This window comes from Stegostoma tigrinum, unplaced genomic scaffold (genome assembly GCF_030684315.1).
Source record: "Stegostoma tigrinum isolate sSteTig4 unplaced genomic scaffold, sSteTig4.hap1 scaffold_752, whole genome shotgun sequence".
NCBI lineage: Eukaryota > Metazoa > Chordata > Chondrichthyes > Orectolobiformes > Stegostomatidae > Stegostoma > Stegostoma tigrinum.
This window is the reverse complement of record NW_026728697.1, coordinates 1-17,500: the sequence shown is the minus strand read 5'-3', so window position 1 is coordinate 17,500 and position 17,500 is coordinate 1. Positions and strand designations below refer to the sequence as shown.

At 61.2% G+C, this 17,500-nt stretch overlaps 1 protein-coding gene across 1 annotated transcript in view; it reads right to left on the bottom strand.

Annotated features, from left to right (window-relative positions):
* LOC125449989 (voltage-dependent L-type calcium channel subunit alpha-1D-like) overlaps positions 1–13,961 on the bottom strand; it is a gene marked incomplete at both ends in the record, with an annotated part of 24,063 nt that extends 10,102 nt beyond the window's left edge. The window contains 10 exons of the mRNA XM_059644358.1: positions 421–550; positions 2,694–2,853; positions 3,364–3,412; positions 7,518–7,539; positions 8,016–8,106; positions 8,459–8,579; positions 8,899–9,106; positions 9,787–10,012; positions 12,539–12,699; positions 13,935–13,961. Coding sequence (XP_059500341.1) covers positions 421–550; positions 2,694–2,853; positions 3,364–3,412; positions 7,518–7,539; positions 8,016–8,106; positions 8,459–8,579; positions 8,899–9,106; positions 9,787–10,012; positions 12,539–12,699; positions 13,935–13,961 — 1,195 coding nt within the window. The remainder of the gene's footprint in view (positions 1–420; positions 551–2,693; positions 2,854–3,363; positions 3,413–7,517; positions 7,540–8,015; positions 8,107–8,458; positions 8,580–8,898; positions 9,107–9,786; positions 10,013–12,538; positions 12,700–13,934) is intronic.
* Between the last annotated feature and the right edge of the window lie 3,539 nt (positions 13,962–17,500).

Genomic DNA, 17,500 nt, shown 5'->3' with positions numbered 1-17,500 from the left:
CCCCCTCTCTGTCCCTCCTTCTATGTTTCTGTCCCTCTCTCTCTCTCTCACACACACACAATCACATTCTCCCCCTCACTTTCTCTGTCCCTGTCTCCCTCACAAATACCTCAGAGGAGGGGCACTCCATGGCGGGGGTGGGGGGGGGGGAAGGGGAGAATCCCATCCGACTGGGAATCCAGAAGGAGGCGTTCACACAGACAAGTGAAAGATCAGCCAGACAGCTTGTTCTAAGTGGGCTTTCCTCCATCTAGAGGAAAGGGATCCACTAAGGGGAGATCCTCTCTTCAATCTCGATTGGGGGGGGGGGAGGTGGTGAGGGGAAGAGCTTTACACGCCCGTGCCACTCCCCCCGCCGAATCTCCTCCGTCCCCACCACCCCACGCCACACCCCCACCCCCAAAACCGCATCCCACTCACGAGGTTCCGGAAAGAGTGAGCCCGGATGGGATCCTCGGCTGCCAGCGAGATGCTGCTCAGGATGATGAAGACCAGGATGAGGTTGGTGAAGACGTGGTGGTGGATGAGCCTGTGGCATGCCACACGGATCCTGTTGTTGGGGGGGGGGTTCCGGAAGGAGCGGCGGGGGTGGGGGGAGGGACAGCAGTGAGACATCAAGGAGCGAGTAGGGGTGAAAGTGAGAGAGCAAAAACAGCGGCGTTAAACACCAGCGGCTTTAACGGCTGGCGGATATCACCCACTCCACTGCCGCTCCGTGGCAGCGCTCATGTTGCAAGTGGTCAGATTTCCTGAATTCGCCCCGGAAACATGGCAAATTGGGAGGGGAAGGGGTGTGGGTTGGGGATGTAGAGTGGTCCCATTCCTTTACTGCACGTCCCAATGTAATCTTATGCTCATTTCTCCTGCAGTGTTGCCTGAGAGATGAGAATATTCGAAGCAGGACATGGTTTGCCCCAGGAAAATGCCCCTCTGGTTAAGGTCTTGAGTCAATTTTGATTCTCATGACCCGTTTCTTTGGCTCCCTCAATCGAGGGGATATATTCGAGGCTGAGAGAGAGAGATGTTTAATCAGGAAGGGGGGGGATCAAGGGGTTATATTTGAGGCTGAGAGAGAGAGATGTTTAATCAGGAAGGGGGGGGATCGAGGGGATATATTCGAGGCTGAGAGAGAGAGATGTTTAATCAGGAAGGGGGTGATCAAGGGGTTATATTCGAGGTTGAGAGAGAGAGAGATGTTTAATCAGGAAGCGGGGGGGATCGAGGGGTTATATTCAAGGCTGAGAGAGAGAGAGAGATTTTAAATCAGGAAGGGGGGGGATCGAGGGGATATATTCGAGGCTGAGAGAGAGAGATGTTTAATCAGGAAGGGGGGGATCGAGGGGATATATTCGAGGCTGAGAGAGAGAGATGTTTAATCAGGAAGGGGGTGATCAAGGGGTTATATTCGAGGCTGAGAGAGAGAGAGATGTTTAATCAGGAAGCGGGGGGGATCGAGGGGTTATATTCGAGGCTGAGAGAGAGAGAGAGATTTTTAATCAGGAAATGGGGGGATCGAGGGGATATATTCGAGGCTGAGAGAGAGAGATGTTTAATCAGGAAGGGGGGGATCGAGGGGTTATATTCGAGGCTGAGAGAGAGAGATGTTTAATCAGGAAGGGGGGGATCGAGGGGATATATTCGAGGCTGAGAGAAAGAGATGTTTAATCAGGAAGGGGGTGATCAAGGGGTTATATTCGAGGCTGAGAGAGAGAGAGATGTTTAATCAGGAAGCGGGGGGGATCGAGGGGATATATTCGAGGCTGAGAGAGAGAGATGTTTAATCAGGAAGGGGGGGATCGAGGGGTTATATTCGAGGCTGAGAGAGAGAGATGTTTAATCAGGAAGGGGGGGATCGAGGGGATATATTCGAGGCTGAGAGAAAGAGATGTTTAATCAGGAAGGGGGTGATCAAGGGGTTATATTCGAGGCTGAGAGAGAGAGAGATGTTTAATCAGGAAGCGGGGGGGATCGAGGGGTTATATTCAAGGCTGAGAGAGAGAGAGATTTTTAATCAGGAAGGGGGGGGATCGAGGGGATATATTCGAGGCTGAGAGAGAGAGATGTTTAATCAGGAAGAGGGGGATCGAGGGGTTATATTCGAGGCTGAGAGAGAGAGATGTTTAATCAGGAAGCTGGGGGGGATCGAGGGGTTATATTTGAGGCTGAGAGAGAGAGAGATGTTTAATCAGGAAGGGGGGGTCGATGGGGTTATATTCGAGGCTGAGAGAGAGAGATGTTTAATCAGGAAGGGGGGGGATCGAGGGGAAAGGGCAGGAAGGTGAAATTGAGGACAATCGGATCAGGGCCAAATCCAGTGAAAGGGGGAGCAGAAAAACGATGGGCAGGCCGAATGGCCTCCAGCTGCTGCGAAGTCTGATGACAGACTGCTCCCCCGAGGGTGTTCCTTTTCACAGGGAACTCAGACAAAATGTACCCTTCACCAAACAACCCCCTCCTCCCTGTTACACAGGGACAGGAGGCCATTCAGCCCCTCCACCCACTGTTACAGCCTGTGACACAAGAACAGGAGGCCATTCAGCCCCTTGACCTCCTCCTCCACCCTGTTCCACAGGAACAGGAGGCCATTCAACCCCACCACATGCCCCGTGAGCCTGTTACACGGGACCAGGAGGCCACTCAGCCCCTCCTCCTCCACACTCGAGACCAAGCAGACCCCGCCCCATGCTACTTACGGGTTGGTGGAGCTGAGCAGGAAGAACGCACTGCCCGCTGGGATGGGGAGAACCTTCTCCTTCGGGGGAGCAAAGTTGGCGAGACCCTCAGCTGTGGAGCCCACCAGACTCTCCGCGTGACCCTCCTCCTCGTCCTCCTCTTCCTCGCCTTCCCCTCCTCCTGCGAGACAGTCAAGACAGTAGGAAACTCAGGCTCCGACAGCGACTGCTCCCTCAGCGCTGACCCTCCGACAGCGCCCGCTCCCTCAGCGCTGACCCTCCGACAGCGCCCGCTCCCTCAGCGCTGACCCTCCGACAGCGCCCGCTCCCTCAGCGCTGACCCTCCGACAGCGCCCGCTCCCTCAGCACTGACCCTCCGACAGCGCCCCGCTCCCTCAGCACTGACCCTCCGACAGCGCCCGCTCCCTCAGCACTGACCCTCCGACAGCGCCCGCTCCCTCAGCACTGACCCTCCGACAGCGGCCACTCCCTCAGCACTGACCCTCCGACAGCGCCCGCTCCCTCAGCACTGACCCTCCGACAGCGCCCGCTCACTCAGCACTGACCCTCCCGCAGTGCCCGCTCCTCAATTTCCAACAGCCGTTAGCGCTGACCCCAGTGAATTAGAACATTAGCAGGGCAGGCTCCCGCACCTTAACCCGATGCCCCCCCCCCCCAGGCCTCATCTTACCCGCAGCATCGCTGGCCTCCCTCTCCTGGTCCGAGTGCTCAGCCGGATCCTTGAGGGAGGGAGAAAGACAGAGACGAGTGAAGGAGAACAGCTCCCAATTGCAAACAGTTCTTCCTCAAGAAAATCACATCAAAGTCTTGGGTCTCTGTTCTGTGTCAGACATTTGGGCTTTGATAAACTATTCCCGGGAATGGGATTGTGAGGGACGGGTGGAATGGACTGTCCAGGAATTCTACACCCGCATCCCTCCCACCCCCCCGCCCCCCGCCGCCACCCCAACACAGTCTTCCCACTGTGGCCATATTACCCCCCGAGGAGCAGCGTTCCAGAGGCTGGGAGCGACGCTGAGCGCAATCGCCATTTTCCTATCCGTCTCGGAATGCTGTACACTGTTCCCGGTAGGTGTAGGGGGATGGAGGGTGTGACGGAGATAGGGAGGGGGTGTAGGGGGATGGAGGGGGTGACGGAGATAGGGAGGGGGTGTAGGGGGATGGAGGGGGTGACAGAGATAGGGAGGGGGTGTAGGGGCTGGAGGGGGTGTAGGGGCTGGAGGGGGTGACAGAGATAGGGAGAGGGTGTAGGGGGTGACGGAGATAGGGAGGGGGTGTGGGGGCAGGAGGGGGTGACGGAGATAGGGAGGGGGTGTAGGGGGCTGGAGGGATTGACAGAGATAGGGAGGGGGTGTAGGGGGCTGGAGGGGGCCACAGAGATAGGGAGGGGGTGTAGGGGGTTGGAGGGGGTGACGGGGATAGGGAGGAGGTGTAGGGGCTGGATGGGGTGACAGAGATAGGGAGGGGGTGTAGGGGGCTTGAGGGGGCCACTGAGATAGGGAGGGGGTGAAGGGGGTTGGAGGGGGTGACGGAGATAGGGAGGGGGTGTAGGGGGGTGTAGGTGGTGACAGAGGCAGGGAGGGGGTGTAGGGGCTGGAGGGGGTGACAGAGATAGGGAGGGTGTGTAGGGGGCTGGAGGGGGTGACAGAGATAGGGAGGGGGTGTAGGGGGGTGTAGGTGGTGACAGAGATAGGGAGGGGGTGTAGGGGGACGGAGGGGGTGACAGAGATAGGGAGGGGGTGTAGGGGCTGGAGGGGGTGACAGAGATAGGGAGGGGGTGTAGGGGGCTGGAGGGGGTGACAGAGTTAGTGAGGGGGTGTAGGGGGCTGGAGGGTGTGACGGAGATAGGGAGGGGGTGTAGGGGGCTGGAGGGGGTGACGGAGATAGGGCGGGGGTGTAGGGGGATGGAGGGGGTTACACATAGGGAGGGGGTGTAGGGGGATGGAGGGGGTTACACATAGGGAGGGGTTGTAGGGGGCTGGAGGGGGTGACGGAGATAGGGAGGGGGTGTAGGGGGCTGGAGGGGGTGACAACATAGGGAGGGGGTGTAGGGGGATGGAGGGGGTGACAGAGATAGGGAGGGGGTGTAGGGGCTGGAGGGGGTGACAGAGATAGGGAGGGGGTGTAGGGGGGTGTAGGTGGTGACAGAGGCAGGGCGGGGTGTAGGGGGCTGGAGGGATTGACAGAGATAGGGAGGGGGTGTAGGGGGCTGGAGGGGGCCACAGAGATAGGGAGGGGGTGTAGGGGGTTGGAGGGGGTGACGGGGATAGGGAGGGGGTGTAGGGGCTGGATGGGGTGACAGAGATAGGGAGGAGGTGTAGGGGGCTGGAGGGGGCCACAGAGATAGGGAGGGGGTGTAGGGGGCTTGAGGGGGCCACTGAGATAGGGAGGGGGTGAAGGGGGTTGGAGGGGGTGACGGAGATAGGGAGGGGGTGTAGGGGGGTGTAGGTGGTGACAGAGGCAGGGAGGGGGTGTAGGGGCTGGAGGGGGTGACAGAGATAGGGAGGGGGTGTAGGGGGGTGTAGGTGGTGACAGAGATAGGGAGGGGGTGTAGGGGCTGGAGGGGGTGACAGAGATAGGGAGGGGGTGTAGGGGGATGGAGGGGGTGACAGAGATAGGGAGGGGGTGTTGGGGCTGGAGGGGGTGACAGAGATAGGGAGGGGGTGTAGGGGGCTGGAGGGGGTGACAGAGATAGGGAGGGGGTGTAGGGGGCTGGAGGGGGTGACAGAGTTAGTGAGGGGGTGTAGGGGGCTGGAGGGTGTGACGGAGATAGGGAGGGGGTGTAGGGGGCTGGAGGGGGTGACGGAGATAGGGAGGGGGTGTAGGGGGGTGGAGGGGGTGACGGAGATAGGGAGGGGGTGTAGGGGGATGGAGGGGGTTACACATAGGGAGGGGTTGTAGGGGGCTGGAGGGGGTGACGGAGATAGGGAGGGGGTGTAGGGGGCTGGAGGGGGTGACAACATAGGGAGGGGGTGTAGGGGGATGGAGGGGGTGACAGAGATAGGGAGGGGGTGTAGGGGGGTGTAGGTGGTGACAGAGATAGGGAGGGGGTGTAGGGGGATGGAGGGGGTGACAGAGATAGGGAGGGGGTGTAGGGGGCTGGAGGGGGTGACAGAGTTAGGGAGGGGGTGTAGGGGGCTGGAGGGTGTGACGGAGATAGGGAGGGGGTGCAGGGGGCTGGAGGGTGTGACGGAGATAGGGAGGGGGTGTAGGGGGCTGGAGGGGGTGACAGAGATAGGGAGGGGGTGTAGGGGGCTGGAGGGGGTGACAGAGATAGGGAGGGGGTGTAGGGGCTGGAGGGGGTGACAGAGATAGGGAGGGGGTGACGGAGATAGGGAGGGGGTGTTGGGGGGCTGGAGGGGGTGACGGAGATAGGGAGGGGGTGTTGGGGGGCTGGAGGAGGTGACGGAGATAGGGAGGGGGTGTAGGGTCTGGAGTGGGTGACAGAGATAGGGAGGGGGTGTAGGGGGCTGGAGGGGGTGACGGAGATAGGGTGGGGGTGTAGGGGGGCTGGAGGGGGTGACGGAGATAGGGAGGGGGTGTTGGGGGGCTGGAGGAGGTGACGGAGATAGGGAGGGGGTGTAGGGGCTGGAGTGGGTGACAGAGATAGGGAGGGGGTGTAGGGGGCTGGAGTGGGTGACAGAGATAGGGAGGGGGTGTAGGGGGCTGGAGGGGGTGACAGAGATAGGGAGGGGGTGTAGGGGCTGGAGGGGGTGACAGAGATAGGGAGGGGGTGTAGGGGGCTGGAGGGGGTGACGGAGATAGGGAGGGGGTGTAGGGGGCTGGAGGGGGTGACAGAGATAGGGAGGGGGTGTAGGGGGATGGAGGGGGTGACAGAGATAGGGAGGGGGTGTAGGGGGCTGGAGGGGGTGACGGAGATAGGGAGGGGGTGTAGGGGGCAGGAGGGGGTGACAGAGATAGGGAGGGGGTGTAGGGGGCTGGAGGGGGTGACAGAGATAGGGAGGGGGTGTAGGGGGCTGGAGGGGGTGACAGAGATAGGGAGGGGGTGTAGGGGGCTGGAGGAGGTGACGGAGATAGGGAGGGGGTGTAGGGGGCTGGAGGGGGTGACAGAGATAGGGAGGGGGTGTAGGGGCTGGAGGGGGTGACAGAGATAGGGAGGGGGTGACGGAGATAGGGAGGGGGTGTTGGGGGGCTGGAGGGGGTGACGGAGATAGGGAGGGGGTGTTGGGGGGCTGGAGGAGGTGACGGAGATAGGGAGGGGGTGTAGGGTCTGGAGTGGGTGACAGAGATAGGGAGGGGGTGTAGGGGGCTGGAGGGGGTGACGGAGATAGGGTGGGGGTGTAGGGGGGCTGGAGGGGGTGACGGAGATAGGGAGGGGGTGTTGGGGGGCTGGAGGAGGTGACGGAGATAGGGAGGGGGTGTAGGGGCTGGAGTGGGTGACAGAGATAGGGAGGGGGTGTAGGGGGCTGGAGTGGGTGACAGAGATAGGGAGGGGGTGTAGGGGGCTGGAGGGGGTGACAGAGATAGGGAGGGGGTGTAGGGGCTGGAGGGGGTGACAGAGATAGGGAGGGGGTGTAGGGGGCTGGAGGGGGTGACGGAGATAGGGAGGGGGTGTAGGGGGCTGGAGGGGGTGACAGAGATAGGGAGGGGGTGTAGGGGGATGGAGGGGGTGACAGAGATAGGGAGGGGGTGTAGGGGGCTGGAGGGGGTGACGGAGATAGGGAGGGGGTGTAGGGGGCTGGAGGGGGTGACAGAGATAGGGAGGGGGTGTAGGGGGCTGGAGGGGGTGACAGAGATAGGGAGGGGGTGTAGGGGGCTGGAGGGGGTGACAGAGATAGGGAGGGGGTGTAGGGGGCGTGTTACCTTCGTGTTCGCTCCGTTTTTGCTGTAATAAGAGGCAGAAAGAAGGTTTCAGACGATTGCTCGGGAGGCCCCCGCACGCTCTCGCAGACCAGGCCTCGGGCCTGATGGGCCCTCAGCTGCACTAGGCCCGAGCGCAGAACCCTGGGCCCAGGATGTGGGGCCTACCCCTCAGGCTACATCAGTGGGAAGGAGGGTGGAGCCGGGGTGAGCCGGGTCGCGTGTATCGGTCACAGGCCGTAACCCCGCAGGAGGCTATTTGAGCGTGGGAGTCGCCGCCTGGTTCCGGTTCCCAGAATAGGGCTCCTGCCAGTTTTTATTCCAAGCTGGGGAGCTTGGAATGAGGTCAGGGGGTGGGGGCGGCGCTCACGGCGCTATTCTGCGTCCCCTCCGCTTCGCACACCATCCGCCCCTCCCACCCCCAGCCCCGTCCCTGGCCGAACCCGCGCTGTGCGGATCCCACAGAGGGCCACCAGCCACCCTCCGCGATCCCTTCCTTACCTCTTCCTCGACTTCCCCTTGCTTCCATCACCGGTATCCGCGTCCGCGAGATTGTCCACGGCAATGGCGAGGAACACATTGAGCAGGATGTCTGGGGCAGACGGGGTTGAGGACAAATCAATGCAGGCTGTGGGTGCACGCGATTGGAGCGTAAAACACCCTCTACACTGCGCCATCCCCCAATCCAACCACTCCCAGGGACAGGGGGTTAGATACAGAGTAAAGCTCCCTCTACACTCTTCCCCCACATCAAACACTCCCAGGGAGAGGGGGCGAGATACAGGGTAAAGCTCTCCCTACACTCTTCCCTGCCATCAAACACTCCCAGGGACAGGGGGCTAGATACAGAGTTAAGTTCCCTCTACGTGGTACCAGCGATGCAAGTCTCCATCCAGGAGCAACCCCACGCGGTGGGCCGGGAGTGGGGTCCCGCAGAAGGATACAGTTGCCACAGATAAAGAGGATGATGAAATAGATGGAGACCAGCATTCCCGGGAAGTGGGGGCCTCCGAACGCCATGATCCCGTCATACATGACCACATTCCAGTCCTCTCCAGTGAGGATCTGTCAACAGAGAGGGAGAGGGAGAGAGAGAGATACGGAGAGAGAGAGATACGGAGAGAGTGAGAGAGAGAGAGACAGATCAAGGACAATCAGATAGCATCGACCCTCCCTCGGCGCCCGCTCCCCTCAACCCCGACCCTCCCTCGGCACCGCTCCCCTCAACCCCGACCCTCCCTCGGCACCGCTCCCCTCAACCCCGACCCTCCCTCGGCACCGCTCCCTTTGGCCCCGACCCTCCCTCGGCGCCCACTCCCCTCAGGCCCGGCCCTCCCTCGGCGGCCGCTCCGCTCGCCGCTGACCCACAGCCGGTGCGGCCTACCTGGAAGACCGTGAGCAGAGCCTGCGGGAAGGTGTCGAAGGTGCTGCGCTTGGTCTGAGTGTCATCAAAGTTGAATTTGCCCCCAAAGACCTGCATCCCAAGCAGCGAGAAGATGATGATGAAGAGGAACAGCAGCAGGAGGAGGGAGGCAATGGACTTCATTGAGTTGAGGAGGGAGGCAACTAGATTACTGAGGGCTGACCAATGCCTACAGAGAGAGAGAGAGAGAAGAGAGTGGGGTGGGGGGGTCAGTCACGGCCAATGTTCAGCTCCATTTGCGAACACCCCGCCCCAGATGCCGAAGCGGTCCACGTTCACGCACAGCAAGATCCCAAATTCACTGACACACGGCAGCTGGGCCTATTAGAAATGCTCGGCTGAGCTCCAACACTGACACATGGGAGCTGGGCCTATTAGGAATGCTTGGCCGAGCTCCAGCGCCGACACAGCGGCAGCTGGGCTTATTAGGAATGCTCGGCTGATCTCCAACACCAACACTCGGCAGCTGGGCCCATTAGGAATGCCTGGCTGAGCTCCAACACTGACACATGGCAGCTGGGCCCATTAGGAATGCTTGGCTGAGCTCTAACACTGACACACGGCAGCTGGGCCTATTAGGAATGCTCGGCTGATCTCCAACACCGACACACGGCAGCTGGGCCCATTAGGAATGCTCGGCTGAGCTCCAACACCAACACAGCAGCAGCTGGGCCTATTAGGAATGCTCGGCTGAGCTCCAACACTGATGCGCAGCAGCAGCAGTGTGTACAGTCTGCAAGATGTACCGCAGGAACTCGCCGAGGCTCCACTAGCAGTGCCTTCTGACCTCTCTCCCTCTCCTAAGACCCTTTGGCCCTCACAGAGCTAGGAACGATCTGGGACGCCCACCTGGTGAACTTGAAGATGCGCAGGAGCCGCACGCAGCGGAGGACGGAGATCCCCAGTGGCGACATGATCTGAAATTCGACCAGGATGGTCTCGGCGATGCCCCCGCACACCACGAAGCAGTCAAAACGGTTGAAGAAGGAGATGAAGTAGGCGCTGAGCCCCAAGCTGTACATCTTCAGCAGCATCTCGCAGGTGAACAGGCCCAGCAGCACCTTATTGGCGATGTCTGCAGAGACGTAGGAGTCAAAGCAATGCAGCTGCGTCTGCCAGGAGCTGACCAGAGCGCCATTCAGCCCACCAGCCTGCTCTGTGGCAGAGATCTCATCCCGTCTGATCATCCCCAGCTCCGCTTCCTGTCTCTTCTCTCCAATTCCCCCCTTCCTGATTAAACATCTCTCTCTCTCTCAGCCTCGAATATAACCCCTCGATCCCCCCCCTTCCTGATTAAACATCTCTCTCTCTCAGCCTCGAATATAACCCCTCGATCCCCCCCCTTCCTGATTAAACACCTCTCTCTCTCTCAGCCTCGAATATAACCCCTCGATCCCCCCCTTCCTGATTAAACATCTCTCTCTCAGCCTCGAATATAACCCCTTGATCCCCCCCCTTCCTGATTAAACATCTCTCTCTCTCAGCCTCGAATATAACCCCTCGATCCCCCCTCTTCCTGATTAAACATCTCTCTCTCTCTCTCAGCCTCGAATATAACCCCTCAATCCCCCCCCCTTCCTGATTAAACATCTCTCTCTCTCTCTCAGCCTCGAATATAACCCCTCGATGCCCCCTCTTCCTGATTAAACATCTCTCTCTCTCTCTCAGCCTCGAATATAACCCCTCGATCCCCCCCCCTTCCTGATTAAACATCTCTCTCTCTCTCAGCCTCGAATATAACCCCTCGATCCCCCCCCCTTCCTGATTAAACATCTCTCTCTCCCACAGCCTCGAATATAACCCCTCGATCCCCCCTCTTCCTGATTAAACATCTCTCTCTCTCTCAGCCTCCAATATAACCCCTCGATCCCCCCACTTCCTGATTAAACATCTCTCTCTCTCTCAGCCTCGAATATAACCCCTCGATCCCCCCCTTCCTGATTAAACATCTCTCTCCCTCAGCCTCGAATATAACCCCTCGATCCCCCCCCTTCCTGATTAAACATCTCTCTCCCTCAGCCTCAAATATAACCCCTCGATCCCCCCACTTCCTGATTAAACATCTCTCTCTCTCTCAGCCTCGAATATAACCCCTCGATCCCCCCCCTTCCTGATTAAACATCTCTCTCCCTCAGCCTCAAATATAACCCCTCGATCCCCCCACTTCCTGATTAAACATCTCTCTCTCTCTCAGCCTCGAATATAACCCCTCGATCCCCCCCTTCCTGATTAAACATCTCTCTCTCTCTCTCAGCCTCGAATATAACCCCTCGATCCCCCCCCTTCCTGATTAAACATCTCTCTCTCCCTCAGCCTCGAATATAACCCCTCGATCCCCCCTCTTCCTGATTAAACATCTCTCTCTCTCTCTCAGCCTCGAATATAACCCCTCGATCCCCCCTAATTAAAAATCTCAGCCCCAGGCGATCCAGCCATCCCACATCTCTGCTTGGATATGGGGCCCTGAGATTCGTTTTATTCTAGCTGTACAGGCTCAACATACCTGGCGTGGGTCTCAAGGTCGGGGGGTGGGGGGGGGGGGGGGGCGCAACTGTTCCCAAGCCGTAATTAGGGATGTGTACAGGGAGCTTTGCTCTGTATCTGACCCCGTGCTGTCCCTGGGAGTGTTTGATGGGGAGTACAGTGTAGAGGGAACTTTACTCTCTATCGCACCCGCTTTCCTGGGAGCTATTGATGGAAAACAGTGTAGAGGGAGCTTTACTCTGCATCTAATCCCCTGTCCCTAGGAGTATTTGATGGGGAGGACAGTGTAGAGGGAGCTTTACCCTGTACCTAACCCACTGTCCCTGGGAGTATTTGATTGTGGCAGGGGGGTAGGGGTCACTGTAGAGGGAGCTTTACTGTGTATCTAAACCCCTGTCCCTGGAAGTATTTGATGGGGGGGACAGTGTAGAGGGAGCTTTACCCTGTATCCAACCCTCTGTCTGGGAGTATTTGATGGGGGGGACAGTGTAGAGGGAGCTTTACTCGATACCTAAACCCCTGTCTGTGGGTGTGTTTAATGGGGGAGGAGTGTAGAGGGAGCTGTATGCCCCATCCACCCATGAATGGATGATTTCCAAAGATTCTTCGCCTTCCGATCTGCCCCTTGAGGATGGAGGCGGGGGGAGGGGGGGAGTGAAGGGGATTGAGGGGGAGCGGTGGGCCCGGAGGGTAGGCCTGGTTGCGGGGTGGGGGGGAGGGGGGGCGTGGTGTGGGGGTTGCAGGATCGCAAAACGTTGGGTGGGGGGAGCAGGGAGGACAGTGGAGACGGAGAGAGAGTCCACTCGCCACTGATCTCCCAACGGCGCCGCTTCGAGGTGGGAGGGAGGGCGTGGGGGAAGCGCGAGGGGAGGTGGGAGTGGGTGTGGGTTTTGCTTCGGGGCTGGAAGGGGAGGGGGGAAGAACCGCGTGGCGTTTCGATTTGTAGGCTGCGTCAGAGCCGGTGCCGGGCCATTCGGCCCATCCATCCTCAGGCCCGTTCTCCCGTCTTTCTCTCTCCCCGCTCCCCCCGACTGATGTAAACCCCTCGACCGTGCCCCCCCACCACCCCGGGGAATCTGTCCCTCTCCGTCTTTAACGCACGCGATAAAGCTCTCACCCTGCGCCTGGGTCAACCACTGAGGCTGCTTGTAGTGCTCTGAGGCAATGGTGGCCGTGTTGAGGAAGACCAGGAGAACCACAATCCAGTAGAAGATCACGGATTTTACCGCCGCTCGGCACTTCCTCCGGAAGCAGCGGTTCCAGCATCGCACGAGTTTACTGCGTGGTGGGGTGGGGGTATAGAACAGAGAGACGATGGCAGCCAGGGAGCAAGGCCGGGGGGTGGGGGTGGTTCAGAATCAGGGACAGACAGAGGGGAGACGGGGGGGGAGGGAGGGGGTGGTTCAGAATCAGGGACAGACAGAGGGAGACGGAGGGGGAGGGAGGGGGTGGTTCAGAATCAGGGACAGACAGAGGGGAGACGGAGGGGGAGGGAGGGGGTGGTTCAGAATCAGGGACAGACAGAGGGGAGACGGAGGGGGAGGGAGGGGGTGGTTCAGAATCAGGGACAGACAGAGGGGAGACGGAGGGGGTGGTTCAGAATCAGGGACAGACAGAGGGGGGGTGGGGGTGGTACAGAATCAGGGACAGACAGAGGGGAGACGGAGGTGGGGGGTGGGGGTGGTTCAGAATCAGGGACAGACAGAGGGGAGACGGAGGGGGGGTGGGGGTGGTTCAGAATCAGGGACAGACAGAGGGGAGACGGAGGGGGGGTGGGGGTGGTTCAGAATCAGGGACAGACAGAGGGGAGACGGAGGGGGAGGGAGGGGGTGGTTCAGAATCAGGGACAGACAGAGGGGAGACGGAGGGGGGGTGGGGGTGGTTCAGAATCAGGGACAGACAGAGGGGAGACGGAGGGGGAGGGAGGGGGTGGTTCAGAATCAGGGACAGACAGAGGGGAGACGGAGGGGGGGTGGGGGTGGTTCAGAATCAGGGACAGACAGAGGGGAGACGGAGGGGGAGGGAGGGGGTGGTTCAGAATCAGGGACAGACAGAGGGGAGACGGAGGGGGGGTGGGGTTGGTACAGAATCAGGGACAGACAGAGGGGAGACGGAGGGGGGGGAGGGGGTGGTACAGAATCAGGGACAGACAGAGGGGGGGGAGGGGGTGGTACAGAATCAGGGACAGACAGAGGGGAGACGGAGAGGGGGGAGGGGGTGGTACAGAATCAGGGACAGACAGAGGGGGGGAGGGGGTGGTACAGAATCAGGGACAGACAGAGGGGAGACTGCCAGGGGGGCACGGTACGTTGGGGGGGGGGGTGCGTCTGCAGGGTGAGAGGTGGAAACCTGTCTCCCCCTCCGCCGTTGAGGCTCTCGACGGCACACCCCCCACCAATGCCGCGTTTGGCCGGGTGGGGTGGGGTCATCGCCGACCTGTGGGGAATCACGGAGGGAGGGGCAGGGGGGATGGTGCGCGTCGCGTTCGGTGGGGGGGGAGGAACGGGACTCACCAGAGACGCGTCCTGGAGATGGCGGCCCTGCGGGAGAGAGAGAGAGAGGGAGAGTGGGGGAGAAAGAGAGACAGGGAGAGGGAGAGGGAGAGGGAGAGGGGGAGAGAGAGAGGGAGATGGAGAGAGGGAGAAAGGGGGAGAGAGAGTGGGAGAGAGAGGGACAGGGAGAGAGAGGGGGAGAGAGAGAGAAGGAGAGAGGGGGGAGAGAGAGGGTGGGTTTCGGAGAATGCGCAATCGGGACAGCGAGCGAATCGACAGGAACGCTGCGGTAGAGGAAGCTTTACTCTGTACCTAACCCGGTGCTGTCCCTGGGACTGTTTGACGGCGGGCCGGTGTAGAGGGAGCTTTACCCTGTGCCTAACCCCGTGCTGTCCCTGGGGGTGTTTGAAGGGGGGGACAGTGTAGAGGATGATTTACTCTGTACCTATCCCCCTGTCCCTGGGAGTGTTTGATGGGGGAAGTGTAGAGGGAGCTTTACCCTGTATCTAACCCCCTGTCCCTGGGGAGTGTTTGATGGGGGGGACAGTGTAGAGGGAGTTTGACTCTGTACCTGACCCCTGACCCTGGGTGTGTTTGATGAGGGGAACAGTGCGGAGGGAGCTTTACCCTGTATCTAACCCCCTGCCCCGGTGTGTTTGATGGGAGGGACGGTGTAGAGGGAGTTTGACTCTGTACCTAACCCCCCCATCCCTGGGGCGTGTTTGATTTGGGACACGGGTGGTGCGGGGGGGGCGGGGAGCGGATTGAACCGCGTAGAGGGAGTTTTACTCGCTCGCGGAATGCAGCAAATATCTCACAGGCCCTTGTGCGGACAGGCGTAGTGCTGGTCCTCGGCCGCGATGTCGGTGTTCACCGAGCCCCGTGTCGCTCACCGCGACGCTGACTGTGTGTGTGTGTGTGTGTGTGTGTGTGTGGGGGGGGGGGGGGGGGTGGCGGGGTGGGGGGGGTAGGGGGAACAGAGTTAGTGAGGGGTCTGTCCCTCGCAGCCTCGCATTTGGGGCAAGGGGGAGGATAGGTCCGCGACCCGACGTAAGGAGGTGGGGTGGGGGTGGTGATGGGGGGGGTGGGGGAGAGTGTTTTACAGGTGTTTAGGGGATTGGGGGGGGTGGGGGTGGCGGTGGGGGGAGTGTAGTATGGGTGTTTGGGGGGTGGGGGTGGCGGTGGGGGGAGTGTAGTACGGGTGTTTGGGGGGTGGTGGTTGGGGGGGTGGGGGGAGTGTAGTACGGGTGTTTGGGGGGGTGGTGGTTGGGGCGCTGGGGGAGTGTAGTACGGGTGTTTGGGGGTGGTGGTTGGGGGGGGTGGGGGAGTGTAGTACGGGTGTTTGGGGGGTGGTGGTTGGGGCGCTGGGGGGAGTGTAGTATGGGTGTTTGGGGGGTGGTGGTTGGGGGGGTGGGGGGAGTGTAGTACGGGTGTTTGGGGGGTGGTGGTTGGGGGGGTGGGGGGAGTGTAGTATGGGTGTTTGGGGGGTGGTGGTTGGGGGGGTGGGGGGAGTGTAGTACGGGTGTTTGGGGGGTGGTGGTTGGGGGGGTGGGGGAGTGTAGTACGGGTGTTTGGGGGGGTGGTGGTTGGGGCGCTGGGGGGAGTGTAGTACGGGTGTTTGGGGGGTGGTGGTTGGGGGGGTGGGGGAGTGTAGTACGGGTGTTTGGGGGGTGGGGGTGGCGGTGGGGGGAGTGTAGTACGGGTGTTTGGGGGGTGGTGGTTGGGGGGGTGGGGGGAGTGTAGTACGGGTGTTTTGGGGGGTGGTGGTTGGGGGGGTGGGGGGAGTGTAGTACGGGTGTTTGGGGGGTGGTGGTTGGGGGGGTGGGGGGAGTGTAGTACGGGTGTTTGGGGGGTGGTGGTTGGGGGGGTGGGGGGAGTGTAGTATGGGTGTTTGGGGGGTGGTGGTTGGGGGGGTGGGGGGAGTGTAGTACGGGTGTTTGGGGGGTGGTGGTTGGGGGGGTGGGGGAGTGTAGTACGGGTGTTTGGGGGGGTGGTGGTTGGGGCGCTGGGGGGGAGTGTAGTACGGGTGTTTGGGGGGTGGTGGTTGGGGGGGTGGGGGAGTGTAGTACGGGTGTTTGGGGGGTGGTGGTTGGGGGGGTGGGGGGAGTGTAGTACGGGTGTTTGGGGGGTGGTGGTTGGGGGGGTGGGGGGAGTGTAGTACGGGTGTTTGGGGGGTGGTGGTTGGGGGGTGGGGGGAGTGTAGTACGGGTGTTTGGGGGTGGTGGTTGGGGGGGTGGGGGGAGTGTAGTACGGGTGTTTGGGGGTGGTGGTTGGGGGGGTGGGGGGAGTGTAGTACGGGTGTTTGGGGGGTGGTGGTTGGGGGGGGGTGGGGGGAGTGTAGTACGGGTGTTTGGGGGGTGGTGGTTGGGGGGGTGGGGGGAGTGTAGTACGGGTGTTTGGGGGGTGGTGGTTGGGGGGGTGGGGGGAGTGTAGTACGGGTGTTTGGGGGGTGGTGGTTGGGGGGGTGGGGGGAGTGTAGTACGGGTGTTTGGGGGGTGGTGGTTGGGGGGGTGGGGGGAGTGTAGTACGGGTGTTTGGGGGGTGGTGGTTGGGGGGGTGGGGGGAGTGTAGTACGGGTGTTTGGGGGGGTGGTGGTTGGGGGGGTGGGGGGAGTGTAGTACGGGTGTTTGGGGGGTGGTGGTTGGGGGGGTGGGGGGAGTGTAGTACTGGTGTTTGGGGGGGTGGTGGTTGGGGGGGTGGGGGTGTGTAGTACGGGTGTTTGGGGGGGTGGGGGTGGTGGTTGGGGGGTGGGGGGAGTGTAGTACGGGTGTTTGGGGGGTGGTGGTTGGGGGGGTGGGGGGTGTGTAGTACGGGTGTTTGGGGGGTGGGGGTGGTGGTTGGGGGGGTGGGGGGAGTGTAGTACGGGTGTTTGGGGGGTGGTGGTTGGGGGGGTGGGGGGAGTGTAGTACGGGTGTTTGGGGGGTGGTGGTTGGGGGGGTGGGGGGAGTGTAGTACGGGTGTTTGGGGGTGGTGGTTGGGGGGTGGGGGGAGTGTAGTACGGGTGTTTGGGGGGTGGTGGTTGGGGGGGTGGGGGGAGTGTAGTACGGGTGTTTGGGGGGGTGGTGGTTGGGGGGGTGGGGGAGTGTAGTACGGGTTTTTGGGGGTGGGGGGTGGTGGTTGGGGGGTGGGGGGAGTGTAGTACGGGTGTTTGGGGGGTGGGGGGTGGTGGTTGGGGGGGTGGGGGGAGTGTAGTACGGGTGTTTGGGGGGTGGTGGTTGGGGGGGTGGGGTGTGTAGTAGGTGTGTTTGGGGGTGGTGGTTGGGGGGTGGGGGGAGTGTAGTACGGGTGTTTGGGGGGTGGTGGTTGGGGGGGTGGGGGTGTGTAGTACGGGTGTTTGGGGGTGGGGGTGGTGGTTGGGGGGGTGGGGGGAGTGTAGTACGGGTGTTTGGGGGGTGGTGGTTGGGGGGGTGGGGGTGTGTAGTACGGGTGTTTGGGGGGGTGGGGGTGGTGGTTGGGGGGGTGGGGGGTGTGTAGTACGGGTGTTTGGGGGGGGTGGTTGGGGGGTGGGGGTGTGTAGTACGGGTGTTTGGGGGGGGGGTGGGGGTGGTCGGTTGGGGGGGTGGGGGGTGTCGTAGTACGGTGTTTGG